The 15078-nt window shown below is 38.8% G+C and overlaps 2 protein-coding genes across 2 annotated transcripts in view; one reads left to right on the top strand and one right to left on the bottom strand.

The window, feature by feature from the left end:
* Positions 1-2394: 2394 nt before the first annotated feature.
* Positions 2395-8268, bottom strand: CHML (CHM like Rab escort protein). Its single transcript, XM_004622837.3, is given in 4 exon segments — positions 2395-3361; positions 3364-4475; positions 7405-7473; positions 7828-8268. Coding segments are annotated over 2 exon segments (1695 nt in total). The 5' UTR covers positions 4154-4475; positions 7405-7473; positions 7828-8268; the 3' UTR covers positions 2395-2456.
* A 1509-nt stretch (positions 8269-9777) lies between these two features.
* WDR64 (WD repeat domain 64) overlaps positions 9778-15078 on the top strand; it is a 144439-nt gene continuing 139138 nt past the window's right edge. The window contains exons 1-2 of the mRNA XM_055117874.1: positions 9778-9808; positions 13375-13515. Coding sequence (XP_054973849.1) covers positions 9778-9808; positions 13375-13515 — 172 coding nt within the window. The remainder of the gene's footprint in view (positions 9809-13374; positions 13516-15078) is intronic.

Raw genomic sequence — 15078 nt, 5'->3', positions numbered from 1 at the left:
ACTGGAACAAAGGCAGAGCAGTATACCAATAGAACAAAGTAGAATATTCTTACTCACACCCTCAAATATATGATCATCTAATCTTTGATAAGGGAGCAAGAAATGTAAAGTGGAGCAAGGAAAGCCTCTTTAACAAATGGTGCTGGCAAAACTGGATAGCTACATGCAAAAAAATGTGCTCAGACTTATACCTAACACCATTCACAAAAGTCAGATCAAAATGGATTAAAGACCTCAACATCAGACCAGAATCCATAAGGTACACTGAAGAGAAGGTCGGCAAAACCCTCCACGACATTGAAGCTACAGGGATCTTCAAAGAGGACTCACCACTGACCAGGCAAGTGGAAACAGAAATAAACATATGGGACTACCTTAAACTGAGAAGCTTCTGTACCTCAAAAGACACAGTGACCAGAACACAAAGACAGTCTACAGAATGGGAAAGGATATTCACCCAATACCCATCTGATAAGGGGTTGATATCAAGGATTTACAAGGCACTGGTTGAACTCCACAAGAAGAAAACATCCAACCCCATCAGAAAATGGGGAGATGAAATAAACAGAAACTTTCTCAAGGAAGAAATCTGAATGGTCAAAAGACACATGAAAAAATGCTCCTCATCACTAATCATCACGGAGATGCAGATCAAAACAGCAATGAAATACCATCTTACACCACAGAGAATGGCACACATCCAAAAGAACAAAAGCGACCAGTGTTGGTGCGGATGTGAGGAGAAAGGGACTCTCCTTAACTGCTGCCGATTGGTTCAGCCCTTTTAGAAAACAGTATGGACATTTCTCAAAAAATTAGAAATTGAGCTCCCATTTGACCCAGCAATACCACTTCTAGGACTATATCCCAGTGATGCAAAAAAGTATAGTAAAAGTGACATCTGCACCTATATGTTCATTGCAGCACTGTTCACAATAGCCAGAACCTGGAAAAAAAACCTGATTGCCTGAGAACAGATGACTGGTTAAAGAAACTTTGGTACATCTACACAATGGAATACTATGCAGCTGTTAGAAAAGATGAAGTCATGAAATTTGCATATAGGTGGATCAACATGAAAAATATGATTTAAGTGAAATGAGCCAGGAAGAGAGGAACAGACATAGAAAGATTGCACTCATTTGTGAAATATAAAGTGGATAGGTGTTTGATCATTGTATGACTGAGACTTAATCCTGAAAGCTTTGTAACTGTTCTCATGGTGATTCAATTTAAAAAATAAGTAAAAAATAAAAGTTCTTAATTGAACAGTGTCCTATTCTTGGGGTGTCCCGGGGGCAGTGGGGACGTTTCCCACACTCCCTGACCAGCAACCCTCCAGCACATCCACCTAGGTCTCACTGGAAAAGCTAGTTTTTCTAATTTTCAACCAGGCTTTAGAAAATGGCCTTGAGCATGGCTGTGGCTAGGTTCTGGAGGTTTTTGGCTGCCAAAATTTTTCTAATCCAAAAATATAATTTTCAAATTAGAATAGTATCACTGTCATCCCGTTGTTCATTAATTTACTTGAGCGGGCACCAGTAACATCTCCATTCATCCCAGCCCTGAGATTTTAGCAACCTCTCCTTACTTATCTTTCCCAAAGATTAGAGACTCTTTCAGGGTCAGGGAAATGAGACCTGTTATTGTTACTGATTTTGGCATATGAATAGGCCACCAGGAGCTTAGAATAGTACGGAAGGAAAATATATCACAGAACCCCTTCTACCTGTTAGAAGCCAAGAAGAGGTGATCATGGGACAATTATCTCACTAGGTGTAGGGCATAATCAAGATAATGGCAAGTCCTCATATGACTCACCCTTTATAGTGTTGCTATTAAAGTGGTAGAGCCAAGGAGGTGGTTTCACCCTGAGAAAAAATGTTTTATTTAGGTGGTATTATTTTAGCCGCACTCAGTGAAGCTCAGGGTTTATTGCTGGCTGTGCTCAGAGCTGGCAGTTCTCAGGGCCATATATAGCGCTGATGATCAATCCGGCCAGATGCAAGGCAAACTCTTGTACTATCTCTCCAGCCCACAGGTGGTATTGGTGTTAAAATCCAAGTTAAAAGTGTCTCGATCAATTTCTTTTGGAATTTCAGAACAGCTACTCTAAATTAACTTTCCCTAGGACAGTTTTTCTACTCTTTTATCCTGAGTTATTCTTTTTGGTGCCAGAGGAGGACTTTGCAAAAATGTCTGGAACTAATCTTATCCCTTAAATTTTCTTTGAAATAAACATTCCAAGAATGAGTTCTTCAACTGCTAAATGAACTATTTATAAAGTTTTCTTGTAATGTGGAAGATTTTCCAGTGTTATTGCCTTACATGTTACAATGCTCATGTAGAACTAAATTGCAGTATGTATTATAATAAACACACTTTCAGAAAGAATCATGTGAAGATAACATTTTAATGATTATAAGCTGTGAAGATAACATTTTAATGATTATACGCTATTTTATCATAATGGCCTTTGCATTAGTTATTACTGCTAGCACATCTCTGATTATTCCAGTAGAATCTCTCATATTAAAATAAAGTGCCCACAAGACTCTAGGCTTTGTAAGTTCTTCCTGACCTATCTCTGTTTCCGAATATGGGGTAAATAATTTTTTTACCACTGATTCTAAGTCTTCTTTTGCTGTTTTAGAAGATGAGCAAGTCAAATGTACCAAATAGGTACCTTTCATGCATGTCATGGTTGAAGAACATAATTCAGTGACCCGAACAGCACAAGATGTTTGTTCCACTGGTGGTACTACCAAAATGGAAATCTGCTGATCTGAATCGGTCTTCAGAATAGACTGATCAGTAATGAGCACAGCTCTGGAAATCTGCTTATACTGTATATTTGAGCATGTTTCCTCAGAAAAATAACTATCCTCCACAACAAAATATTTTGCACTTATTCTTTGACCAAACTGATCTATAATTGCTTTACATCTTCCAGATTCTTTGTCAACCACAAGGCATTGTGCTTTACGGCGAAGACAATAGATTCCACCAAAAACTGCACTCATCCTGCAGAAACACTGGGAAATTTCTCCTTGGCCATACAAGGGAAACAAAAAGGGAGTGTTGCCAAATCGTCCAAGACACTGAAGGAAGATTTTTGTTGCTTTGAGACCATCTACTGTAGAGCAAGATGCCTCTGGTGTCATAGCAATTGAGTGTAGTATAAAATGTTGAAGATTAGGGGTTAATTTCTTAGTTTTTAAGTAATCTGAAAATGAACATTGAATGAAAGCTTGGTATTCATCAGGATGTTGTTCATAGTCTAAACAAAATGTAAGAAATTTCATTAGCATTCTCTTTTCAATCATAGTGAGTTTCTTGTTATTAAAAACATCTGCTCTACTTTTCCTTCATGAAATCCAAGAATTCTAGTTACATTTTTAAATTCTGCATAATGACTAACTTTTGATCTTATTAAAAGATCAATCAGCAACCCTTGAGAATACAGCAGCTTTGATACCAAGTCAATATTAAACCTCCTACCTTCCTTAATTATTTGAGAGTATTTAATTAGATTCTTCTTTGGTTTGTCAGTAGATTCGTTTTCATCTTTAGCTTCATTTGAAAATGTATGTATACAAGTGTTATCTCCACAATACATTTCTTTTGCCAGGGTTTCCTCAACATGAGTTACTTCTGGGCAAGTTTCTCCAGTGTTTTCCATATTTTCTCCTGTACATAACTCATAGCCCATGTTTTCTGACTGTGTTTCTTCAGATAAGGATGCAGAATCCAAAGGTTTAGTATGGATGCTAGATGGCTCAGGTGAAGGATTTCTTTGTAAAGCAGTAATCTCTTCAACATTGTCATCCATATTCTGATTGACATAACAAAAAACTTCTGTGTGTAGAATTGTTTTGTCCTTCTTGCGAAGAGCAATGGTGTCTTCTGTTTCATGGATCAGGTCCTGCCACACATTATTTTCTTCTTCATTATCCCTGTTTTGCTGATTCTCCCTCAACCAGGATAGCAATTCTGGAAAGTTGAAACTAGCCCAGTTTCCTCCATAATAACCTTTCGAATCAATATGCAAAACCCTCTGACCATTTCTTGAACATGCTGCTGCAAGGATGGATTCAGGCAAACCTGTTCCTAATACAATCACATCAAACTCTGTGGGTAGATTATTTGCCATTCTGGGAGGAGTGGTGTCTGATGACAAAGGTTTTGATGGGAGAAATGTGTATGACTGTAGGAAGAATGAGATGTGAATATGCCATAAAAAAATATCTTCTCATAGTGTTCATTTAATCCATGAAATGTCAAGGTTGCAGAGAGTAGCTGTTTTACTATTATCCTCTTAATTTCTTTCTTATAGGTCAGTAGCATAAAGACATAACACAGTATATGTAATCAAATTTGAGACCAAAAAAGTGGATGTGTAGTTTTCATTTCTGCATTTCGTCTTAACAGTAAATGTCAACTGCATGACAAGCCTGTGTAACTGGAACTCTTCTCTGAAAGAAGAAAATTCAAGAAAGAATACAATTGTAAAAAATACACGAGAAAAGTAATTTCATGCAACAATTACAAACAATTGAGGCCTGGTTTTTGTTATTAGTCTATAAACCTTAGCCATACCAAGTCACTAAATGCTTTCTCATCTATTTTAAAATTTATTAAAAAGGAACAATAGACATACATCCCTCCCCTCAAAATAAGCAATTCAGTAAGAATGGTTTTAGTAAGTTACACACCACCAGAACATAATTCTGTAACATCTACCTTTAAGAAAACTAAAATTTGATACATAACTTTAAGTTTAGACTATAGAAATTCACGGCTCAGTGGTATTTATGGAAACAGACCATTATCTATGAGCACACTGCCATGATTCGGAATATTTCTGAGGTAACTACAGTCCAGATCAGCTAGAAGAATTTCTATCCTTAGAAATATGTATTAGCAACATAAGACTATTTTAACTGAATTAACCAGATTAATATACAAGGACCTAATTCAGTGAAGCAATTAGCATTTAAAAATAATTAGTTGCACAAAAGGAAAAAATATTTTTAAACAAATATTTATGTGCACATTATTGTTTTCTATGAGCAAGTTAAAAAAGAAATCCATGGGTTCATTTGTTAAAATATCATCACATCCGGATGTGCCACCCTGAAACTCTGTATTCCAAAATAAAAGTCTATACATCCTAGACCACAATGAACATGTTGCTATTCTTGTGTTAAAGGAACAGGAAGTAATAGTGAATAAGGTGACTGTTAATTTCAGGCTTAAAACTGGCTGTGTTCTATATGAAGAATATCTGTGTGGCACCAGGTGTGGCCAGGATAGAACAGTTAACAGAGCTGAAAGGAGATTGGAGGTTTGATTCTTGGCATTGCATGGTCATCACCCTATGACTAAGGGCAAGCAATGAGATGAGACAGTAAAAGCCCCAATCACCAAAGAGCATGGCAAATGAAGAGGAAGGGAGGGGGAAGATATTTTGCTGCTGAAAATTTGCTTAGATAAAATTAGTAATAAATTATCAATAGACTGCATTTCTTGAAGAGCTCCTTAAGAAATGAGTTGCAGATAGAGCTCACGTAGCAGAACGTGTAACTAGCAGTTTTGAGGCCCTGAGCTGAAATTCTTACTCTAACCCCCACAGTGAGCATAGCTTTAGAGTGTCTCTGTATGCCTGAGTATGGACCGTATAAAAAATAGTAAGATCAAAGTGTTATTTCAAAGCAAAGGGAAAAAATGAAACTTAAAACAATTTAAGAAAACTGAAATTTGAAAACGGTGAAACAAAATTAGTTTCATTTTCACCACTGTGTATCATTGTCATCCCATTGCTCATCAATTTGCTCGAGGAGGCACCAGTAATGTCTCCATTTTGAGACTTGTTACTGTTTTTGGCATATCGAATACACCCCGGGTAGCTTGCCAGGCTCTGCTGTGCGGGTGAAATACTCTCAGTAGCTTGCCAGGCTCTCCGAGAGGGGTCCAGGAATCAAACCCGGGTCGGCTGCGTGCAAGGCAAATGTTCTACTGCTGTGCTATTGCTCCAGCACAGAAGATTAGCATGGCCCCACTGTATATACCATAAAAAATTCCAAACAGATCCAAAATCTAAATAAGATTCAAAATCTAAATGAGATCCAAAATCTTTTCAGCAGGTCTGACTTTAGGGGAGAGACTCTCCAAACAATAATAGTGAGTTTTGTTGAAATATTGTATGCAATCAAAGTGAAAGTAAAGTGAAATTTATTAGCTACACAGGCGGGGGGCTAAGGGTGGGGGGGGCTAGGGGTGTAGGGGGATTAGGGGTGTGGGGGTCCGGGGTGGAGCTATACTGGGATTCTTGGTGGTGGAATATGTGCACTGGTGAAGGGATGGGTATTCGAGCATTGTATAACTGAGATTTAAACCTGAAAACTTTGTAACTTTCCACATGGTGACTCAATAAAAAAATTAAAAAAAAATTTCTAGGATGTTCTGATAAAAATAAAATATTGAACATTATCTGCAATAACAAATATTCTATATGTAAAAATCAAAATATATCTATCATTATGCACAGCAGAAAAATATTAATTTATCACTGTTAAAATGAATAAATAAAAGCTACCCTTGCAGAATTTGTGAAAATATCTAAATATTAATGCATGCTTACTAATTATAAATGAGTAAATAGTGAATTTAGTTTTAAAAAAAAAATTCCAAACAGATCCAAAATCTAAATAAACATTTCTAGGAAATGAAAAAAATACATTTCTATTTCAAATTTACGTTCAAAAACTATTCCCTGGAGCACAAATTTAAAAAAAAATCATTTCTTTTCCAAGCTTAGAAAAAAAATTACATATTCAATATTATTTTGGGTGGATCCTCTTTCAAAACATCAAGTTTGTGAGACTTAAAATCTTCTACAAGGATTACTAGTTCTGTTGAAGTGAATCATCAATAATAAGTATTGGCTGCACAACGAAGTATTTGTTCAGCTGAGTAGGTATTATCTGAGCCATTTGTGATTTCACCTTAAATTTCGGTGTGTTGGAGTCTATAATAAAGAAATACAATAAAAATTGTATAGAGTATACTAATGTGCATTCTGCAATGTGCATTCTTATTTTTTTGGCTTTTTGGGTCAGACCCGGCATTGCACAGGAATTATTCCTGGCGGTGCTTGGGGGACCATATGGGATGCTAGGGATCGAACCCGGGTCGGCCGCGTGCAAGGCAAACGCCCTACCTGCTATGCTATCGCTCCAGCCCTCTAATGTGCATTCTTAAGACCTAAAAGAAAAGCTAATTTCTTGGGAAGCACTCAAAGGTTTATATGTTATTGGGCCATATAATTTTTTTAAATTTCGCAAAGCTACTGTCAGCCTTATTTCCGGAAACAGCTTATGAATTGAAGCACATCACCCTCACCAATTTGCACGAGTCTGTCACTTTTCTCCTTCAATTTCACGGTTCTAAAGCTTCTGCTTTCTCTCCTCTCTGTAAGAATCCAGTTGAATCACATTAGGAAATGAAAACAGAAGTCTGGAATGCCGGGAGCTGAAATTAAGAGGTGCAGGGGCTTTAGAGAAAATGTGATTTAAGGTAGGCTTGGGTGCGAGAAGAAGCAGCTGAGAGGCAGAGCTCAGTCGGGGAGAGGCGGGAAAGTAGCAAAACTTAGAGGAAGGAAAACACCTCAATTTCGAGGCGGAGAGTTGGAGGAGCGTCAAGGCTGGTGCAGAGCCGGTCGGAGACGAGGCCAACCCGGGACAAACTGGGGGCGGGTAAGCGGCAAGACTGTTCACTGAGTCTCACAGACAGAGTCTCAGCACTTTCTCCTCTGGCCCAACTCACCCAAAACACTGCAGCTAAACGCGCCCCGGCCCTCTGTCTCCCAGACCCAGCAGTTCCTCAGGAAGAACACGAAGGTGATCCCGAAAAGCGACACCAGCAGCTTTCCGCGGCTGACGTTGACCGGGCCGAGCTGGGCAAGGGGTGAGGGGACGCCGGCACTTCTGGTGAAGAATGAGCACCAGCAAGGTGCCGCGGCCGGCGCCGAGCAGCAGGGCGGCAGAGAGACGCTGACCGCGTCGTCCGCCCGCCCGGGCTCCGTGGCCCCGGGAGCTCCGCCGCGGTCTCCGGCGTCCAGGCCCCGCCTGGACGTGTGGACGCTCCGTGAGCCGAGGTGCTAGAACTTCCTCCGCGCGGTCCCGGGAGCGACCTGAAGGTGGTTCACTCCCGGCGGCCGCCCCCGCGCCGTCCCGCCCCTCTGCGCGCCTGGTCAGGGTATCTAGAGGCTGGGGTCGGCGCCCCGCCCCTTCCGTCAGGCGCGCACTCGCGGCCCCGCCTGCTCCTTACGGGCGCGTTCCCGCGGCTCTCCCTCCTCCCATCCCTTATCTGGCTCTCTGCTGGCTCATAGTCCCGCCCCTTCCCAGTGGGCGCGTTCCCGCGGTTCCTTTTTTGCCGAAAGCTTCCTCCAGGCGCTGCCCCCTGCTGGTCCGCCATCAGGCTTAGACGCACTTTTCACTCTGGGAGCTGGAATCTAGGCTGGTAAACGCTAGGGAAGAGGGGAAAGGGCCGCTTCCAGTCAAATGAACAACTATAGCTTTCTCATTCCTCCAGCTTGAAAACATCGCGTCTGTTCTCGCCTTTATTTTCTCTCAAGGATTCATTCAAAACATTAATAACCTGGAAGAGAAACTCTCACTCTAGCCTTTTTTCTCCCCAGAAAGCTGTAATATTTCGCGAGGAGCATGTAATACTACACTGACCTGAGAAATAAAAGCACCAAGTGGACTCCAGTATCCATTGATATTTTCCTTCCTGTTCTGCTCTAATGAGATTTGTATATCTCTTTACTGAAACCTAAATCTGACATGTATAGGTGGTACTATAGTTATAAGAGCATACATTTCCCACAAATTTTTAGTCTCTCAAATTTTAAGCTCCAAAACAGGTTATGTGGGGTGACATTGGAAATCCCCATGGGACAGTGGTCATGGTCCACATTGGAGGAGTCATCATATGCCTGCCTCACCAAACACAGAACAAGAATCATGTGATTAAAAACATTTTAAATTGAATCATCATGAGATAACAGTTGCAAAGTTATTCATGATTGGCTTACAATGCTCCAACACCTGTTCCTTCATTGGTGTACACTTCCCACCACCAATATCCCCAATCTCTCTCTCCTCCTATCACCTCTATGGCAAGCACTTCGCTCGCTCTCTCTATCTCTCTCTCTCTCTCTCTCTTTCTCATACACACAAACACACCACACACACACACACACACACACACACACACACACACACACACACACACACACCCTTTCCTTTTGGGCATTATGGTTTGCAATACAGGTACTGAAAGGTTATCATGAATATCTCTTTACCTACTTGAAGTACTCAGTTCTTGTCCATAGTGATCATTTCCAACAATTGTAATAATGGTCCCTTCTCTATCCTAACTACCCTCCTTGCCCCTCCTCACCACTTTTGGCAAGCTTCCAGCTGTTGACCAGTTCTCTTGGCCCTTATTTCTAACATCTTTGGGTATTAGTTTGATATTGTGCTTTTTTAAAAAAAAAACCCACAAATGAGTGCAATAATGTTATGTCTGTCTCCTGAGTATAATGGTTCTCTCTATGTCCATCCATTTATAAGCAAATTTCATAATTTCATTTTTTCCTGGTGGCTGCATAGAATTGTATTGTGTAGATATACTGTTGTTTCTTTTTCCAGTCATCTGTTCCCAGGCATTTGGGTTCTTTCCTGATTCTGGCTACTGTAAATATGCACAATGATCATAGAAGAGCAGATGGCTTTTCTGAGTATGCTTTTAGGACCAGTGATTGAAGCTCTGCCCTAACCAAGTTCCCTGGCCACCAGAAAATCCACTTATCCAGGATGCAGTATAATGTGTCAAGTTTAACAAGTTTGATGACATGGTGGATGAAAAGCAGTTAATTCCAAACACCTGTGAGATCAAATGTATTCGAAATCATGGACCACTGTAAAAAAAAGGAGGATACTATTTTGTAGAGGGTGCATTGTGATAGCCTTGCTGAACACCGTAGGTGCATACTTGCACAAGACTGTGCTTGGCGTGTTGAAAGAATAGCAATGAAAGAATGTAGCTGTAACATAATGAGAATTGAAAAATAAGTGCAGATAAATGGATTGGCCACATTATGCAGGGTTATAGCCTTTTAAAGAATATTTTGTTTTATTTTATAAATGTCCAGGACACCTGTGCTACCAAAAGAGCCACCAGAACCACTCCTGATGATTATGAGCATCCTTGGGATAAAACTATAGCCAAATTCTGATATTTGTGCATGTGTATGTGTGTGTATACATATATATACACATATATATGTATATGTATATATCAAGAAGGAGTCAGCTCAGGCTGCAGGAATGGGATTCCAAGAGACAAATAGACAAATATATGGTGTGTGGTATTAATCATTAGATGAATTATAAAACTGTAAAGATTAATTTTCATGAAGATAATTTTTCTGGTATGTCATCTTTTTATCTTGAAAATGCCTACATGATCATAGTCCCCATTTTAGCAGGAATCTTTCAACAGAAGATGTGTTCTATTGAGCCTTCAATCCTCTCCATTCCATACTACAAACATCTGTGAGTATAGTTCATTAAACTCTAGAAGGGATCTTTAATGACTCATCTGAAAACTGAAGTTGGCTCTAAGAAATTAAAAGCAGACAATTCAGAGTAACTTTTTGCTCCTGATAGGATTCTTATCAGATCATTAGTACTCAGACCATGTCACAGATTTGCCAAGCATGGATGTTCTTTGACCCTGGATTTTTTGTTGTAGCATTTTTTTAAATAAATTGTTTGATCTCTGAATTTTTTTTATTGAATCACCGTGAAAAAAGTTACAAAGCTTTCAGGCTTAAGTCTCAGTTCTACAATGATCAAACACTCATCACTTCACCAGTGCAAGTGTTTCACCACCAAGAACCCCAGCATACCCCCCTCATACCCTCAATCCTGCCTGTGTGGCAGATGATTTTCACTTTACTCTCTCTTTACTTTGATTACATTCAATTTTTGACAGAAAACCCACTATTATTATCTGGGATTTTCCTCCAACAATCAGACCTGCCGAAAAGGCATTATTAGATAATTTGTTTTCTATTGTTGATAATGAAGAGCATATGATATCACATGGCCTCTGCCACGTGGTTTAGGAACTCTGGTATTTTAGTAATTAAGTCCAGAGGTATTTCTGCCAGCAGCTGCTGCTTTCCGAGATTGGTTTGTGTGACTCTGGGATCATGGGCGTTCAGGAGCAGAAGAGCTGTTCCTGGGAGGCCGCTCAGGGTCTTGTCTGGGTTGGGAGCAGGGCTGTTTCCACCCCACCCCCCAACATCATAAGATTTCCCATGCGCCCCAACACTGCAAACTCCTACCTCTGTCCAGTTGGCTCTGAAAGGTGGCAGTCGTCATGCTGCTGCTGCAAAGGGGAAAAGGCGGAAGGACAAATACCTTTCCCCTCCTAGGGCGGCACAAGGCTAGGAGCATTTCTGCCAGCAGCCACTGTGTTCCAAGATTACTTTGTGATCTCTGAATTTTTTGCCTGCTCCTTGGAATACCTATGCCTACTTAAAACATGGAATGCTGCCTCACTTTCCTCAAGTTAAAGAGACCCACTCTGATCTCCCTAACATCTTTGCTTTGATTTATTCTCTAACACACATCTTTATCTTCTCTTTCACAACCCTCATCAGATTTTAGTAATAATTTTGTGTTCTTCATTATTGTTATCTATAGAAGAATATTTTGTCCATTATTATGTCCTTACTATCTGAAACATCTAACAAGAAATAGACATGAAATTTTTAATTGATCAAACACTCATCTGTGACATGGTCTGAGTACTAACAATCTGATAAGAATCCTATCAGGAGCAAAAAGTTACTCTGAATGAAATTTTTAAAAATAGACTTGAAATGTATGGAAAAATATAATGTATGCATTAGTAGTAGTATAATATAGGGACTAGAGTGATAGTACAATGGGTAGGGTGCTTGCCTTGCAAGAGGCAAACCTGGGTTCCATCCCCAAGATCCCTTTTGATCCCCCAAGCACACGTATGATTACTGAACACAGAGCCAAGAGAAACTCCTGAGTATCACCAGCATGTCCCCCATACCCCCAAATAATAGTAGAATAAATGGTTCTTCAGTTGTCAATACTAAGCACTTTGAAAGGAAGATATGCATGTGTGTGTGTGTGTGTGTGTGTGTGTGTGTGTGTGTAAACACAGACTACTAACAGATTTATAACTGAAGGAAAATTTGCAGCTGGTTTTAAAGATGTATTTTATCTAATTTAGCTAAACCATTGGAAATAAGTGAATGTGGGCTTTGTTTAAACATTCTTTATTTTTTGAGAAGACAAGCTATCCAAGACTTTATCACTTATAAAAAATTCATGTGGGTTCCTTTTGTCACCACACATTATTGTTGGTAAAATAATAACTAGATAATCTCTCCTTCCCATGGAGTTGAATCTAGGGTAACTTAATTCCATGTAAATTGGATTAAACTAGTTTTTGGATTAGTTTTTGGAGTTTTCAAGGTTTCGGTTAGACATGAGCCAGTTCATTGTATGAATGAAACTCAGTCATAAAAGCTTTGTAACTGTATCTCATGGAGATTCAATTAAAAAAATTAAAAAAAAGAAGCTCATGATTGGGGCCAGAGAGATAGTAGAGGCAAGTGGCTGACCCCAGTTTGATCCCTGGCATCACAAATGGTCTGTCAAGCACCACCAGGAATGATCACTGAGCAGTCAGGAGTAAACCCTGAGAATCACACTTCAGATATGCCACCAAAAAAAGGAAAAAGGTCTGTGTTTTTATGTTCATTATAGTCACAAGAATAAAGATGAGCATTTTAGCATTCTGTGGGAGGCAGCAGACTGGATGAAAAGACATAAAAAATAAAGGAAATAGTTCTCAAATTACGTGGTATTTATCCATCCTTCTTACCTTTCAGGCAATGTACACACAGGCACAAGCAAAACATACACAGAAACATAAACACAGCATTTATGGGAAATAAATTTCAATTTCTTTATGAAGGATGCAGAATGTTGCAGAGATATTATGATGCAATACAGAACCACATTAACATTATGAAGTCAGGATTTTTGCTGAAATATTTGTATGAAAGTGTTCCTCTGTGTTAGTCACAACACTTATTCCTACTGGAATATGGGGTTTTTATATTAAAGGAATAAGACCCAGAGCAAACATTGGTACAGTAATACAGCATGTAATAACTGGAACAATATCCAAGTTAGCAATTTTGCAATATTATTTTCTTTTTGAGATAAAAGTTTTTCTTTCTCCCTATAGAAGTAATGGATGACAAAAATGTCAACGGTGAACTTCAGTTTAACAATTTCAGGATTGCCTTAAAGGGTTTTGAACAATTGGTTGAACGTACAGCGGCACAGAAAAGAGATGAAAGAGCAGGCTTGATTATCCCAAAAGAAGGTAAGATCAGCAATGCCAGTACAATCCAACTGGGTCCATTGATTAGTATTAAACTATCAGAGATAAGCAATGTAGCAAAGACAATGAATGGGGGTAAGAGTGAGGAATGATTCCTTATTCTGATCCTGTTCCTGAAAAGCCAAGTAATCTTAAGGAAACATTGCACTTCCAAGAACATCATTTGCCTCCAGTAACTTCAAAATTTGTTCCTATTCTTTGTTTTCTCAAATGAGAAATCAAAACAAACTTGAGTTGTCTCAAATGTAAAATTGGAGGGATGGATTAAATGATGTCTGAAGGTTCTCCAGAAGTATCTACCTTGTGATGATTTATTGATTAACCAAGGAGGCTCAGTAGGGTACAGTGACCATTAGCAAACCACACAAGAAGTCATTGCCATCATTTTTACTTAATACTATCATGAAAACAAAAAAATGTCATAGGAGTGATTATGAAATTTACCATAAATTTCCTACTTCACCATAATTCTTGTGTCCAGAAATAAAAAGGTTAACTCTGCTTTCACTAAAAGCTTACAATCACAAAGCATGCTAAAATGCTAATTTTCTATTATATATGCATAAATGGATGATACACATCCTATAATATATTGTATATATGTAGTATATAATTAACATATATTATATGCTTATAGAGAACATAAGTATGTCAAATATACTATAAAGATATAGTTTTTCATTTAATAGTTTTAATTATGTTATAATTTATAATATAGAATACAGCACATTATATGATTATTGTATAATATATAATTTAATGCTGCATAATGCCATATAAAACTGCCATATATATTACATATACATACTATGTATTAAGAAGGGATACATATAACATTAACTTTTATTAGCCTCATAATATCAGCACACATCATACTTATTCATAAATACTAAAAAGTAGGGTCTATTCACTATAGACAAGAAACTAAGAATTAGTGAGAACGTTTTTCATAAACAGTATCTACCTCAAAATTTATATTAAGTACACTGAGGAAATTTCTTTCACTCACCGCCTTTACAACTAACATCTTCCAATCTACTAGCAAATCTTTAAAATTCTACTTCCAGCCATCGCTTGCACATTTGTACATGCTTTAGGGTGCATATATCACCATCTAATTGAAGACAGTCAAGGGTGGAAAGAGATGTTACTGTATGAAATGTTACTGTAAAGTATGAGGAAATTTTCCATGGCAGTTCAGGGTCTCATTCTGCACAAGCTTTAATCATGTTAATCAATTTATCATTGATTTTTAAAGCTTTCACTCATCTCATACTAGCCAGAATATTTTCAGATTTTTAAAATGAACCCTGGTACTGGAGAGATAGTACAATGGGAAGAGTACTTGTGTCCCCTGCCTCCCACTCCTCCCCAGCCCCACTAGGAATGATCCCTGAGTGCAGTAAGACCTAAGTAAGTCCTGAGTACTGTAAAAACTACAAACGAGTGCACGGAAGTGGATGATGTGATGTGTGTGTTTTGTTCTCGGGCTCTCAGAGCTGTGCTCTCTCTCTCTCTCTCTCTCTCTCTCTCTCTCTCTCTCTC

This window comes from Sorex araneus, chromosome 9 (assembly GCF_027595985.1).
Source record: "Sorex araneus isolate mSorAra2 chromosome 9, mSorAra2.pri, whole genome shotgun sequence".
In the NCBI taxonomy this organism is placed as follows: Eukaryota; Metazoa; Chordata; class Mammalia; order Eulipotyphla; family Soricidae; genus Sorex; species Sorex araneus.
Note: the sequence above shows the minus strand (reverse complement) of the source record. Positions and strands in the feature narration are given on the sequence as shown.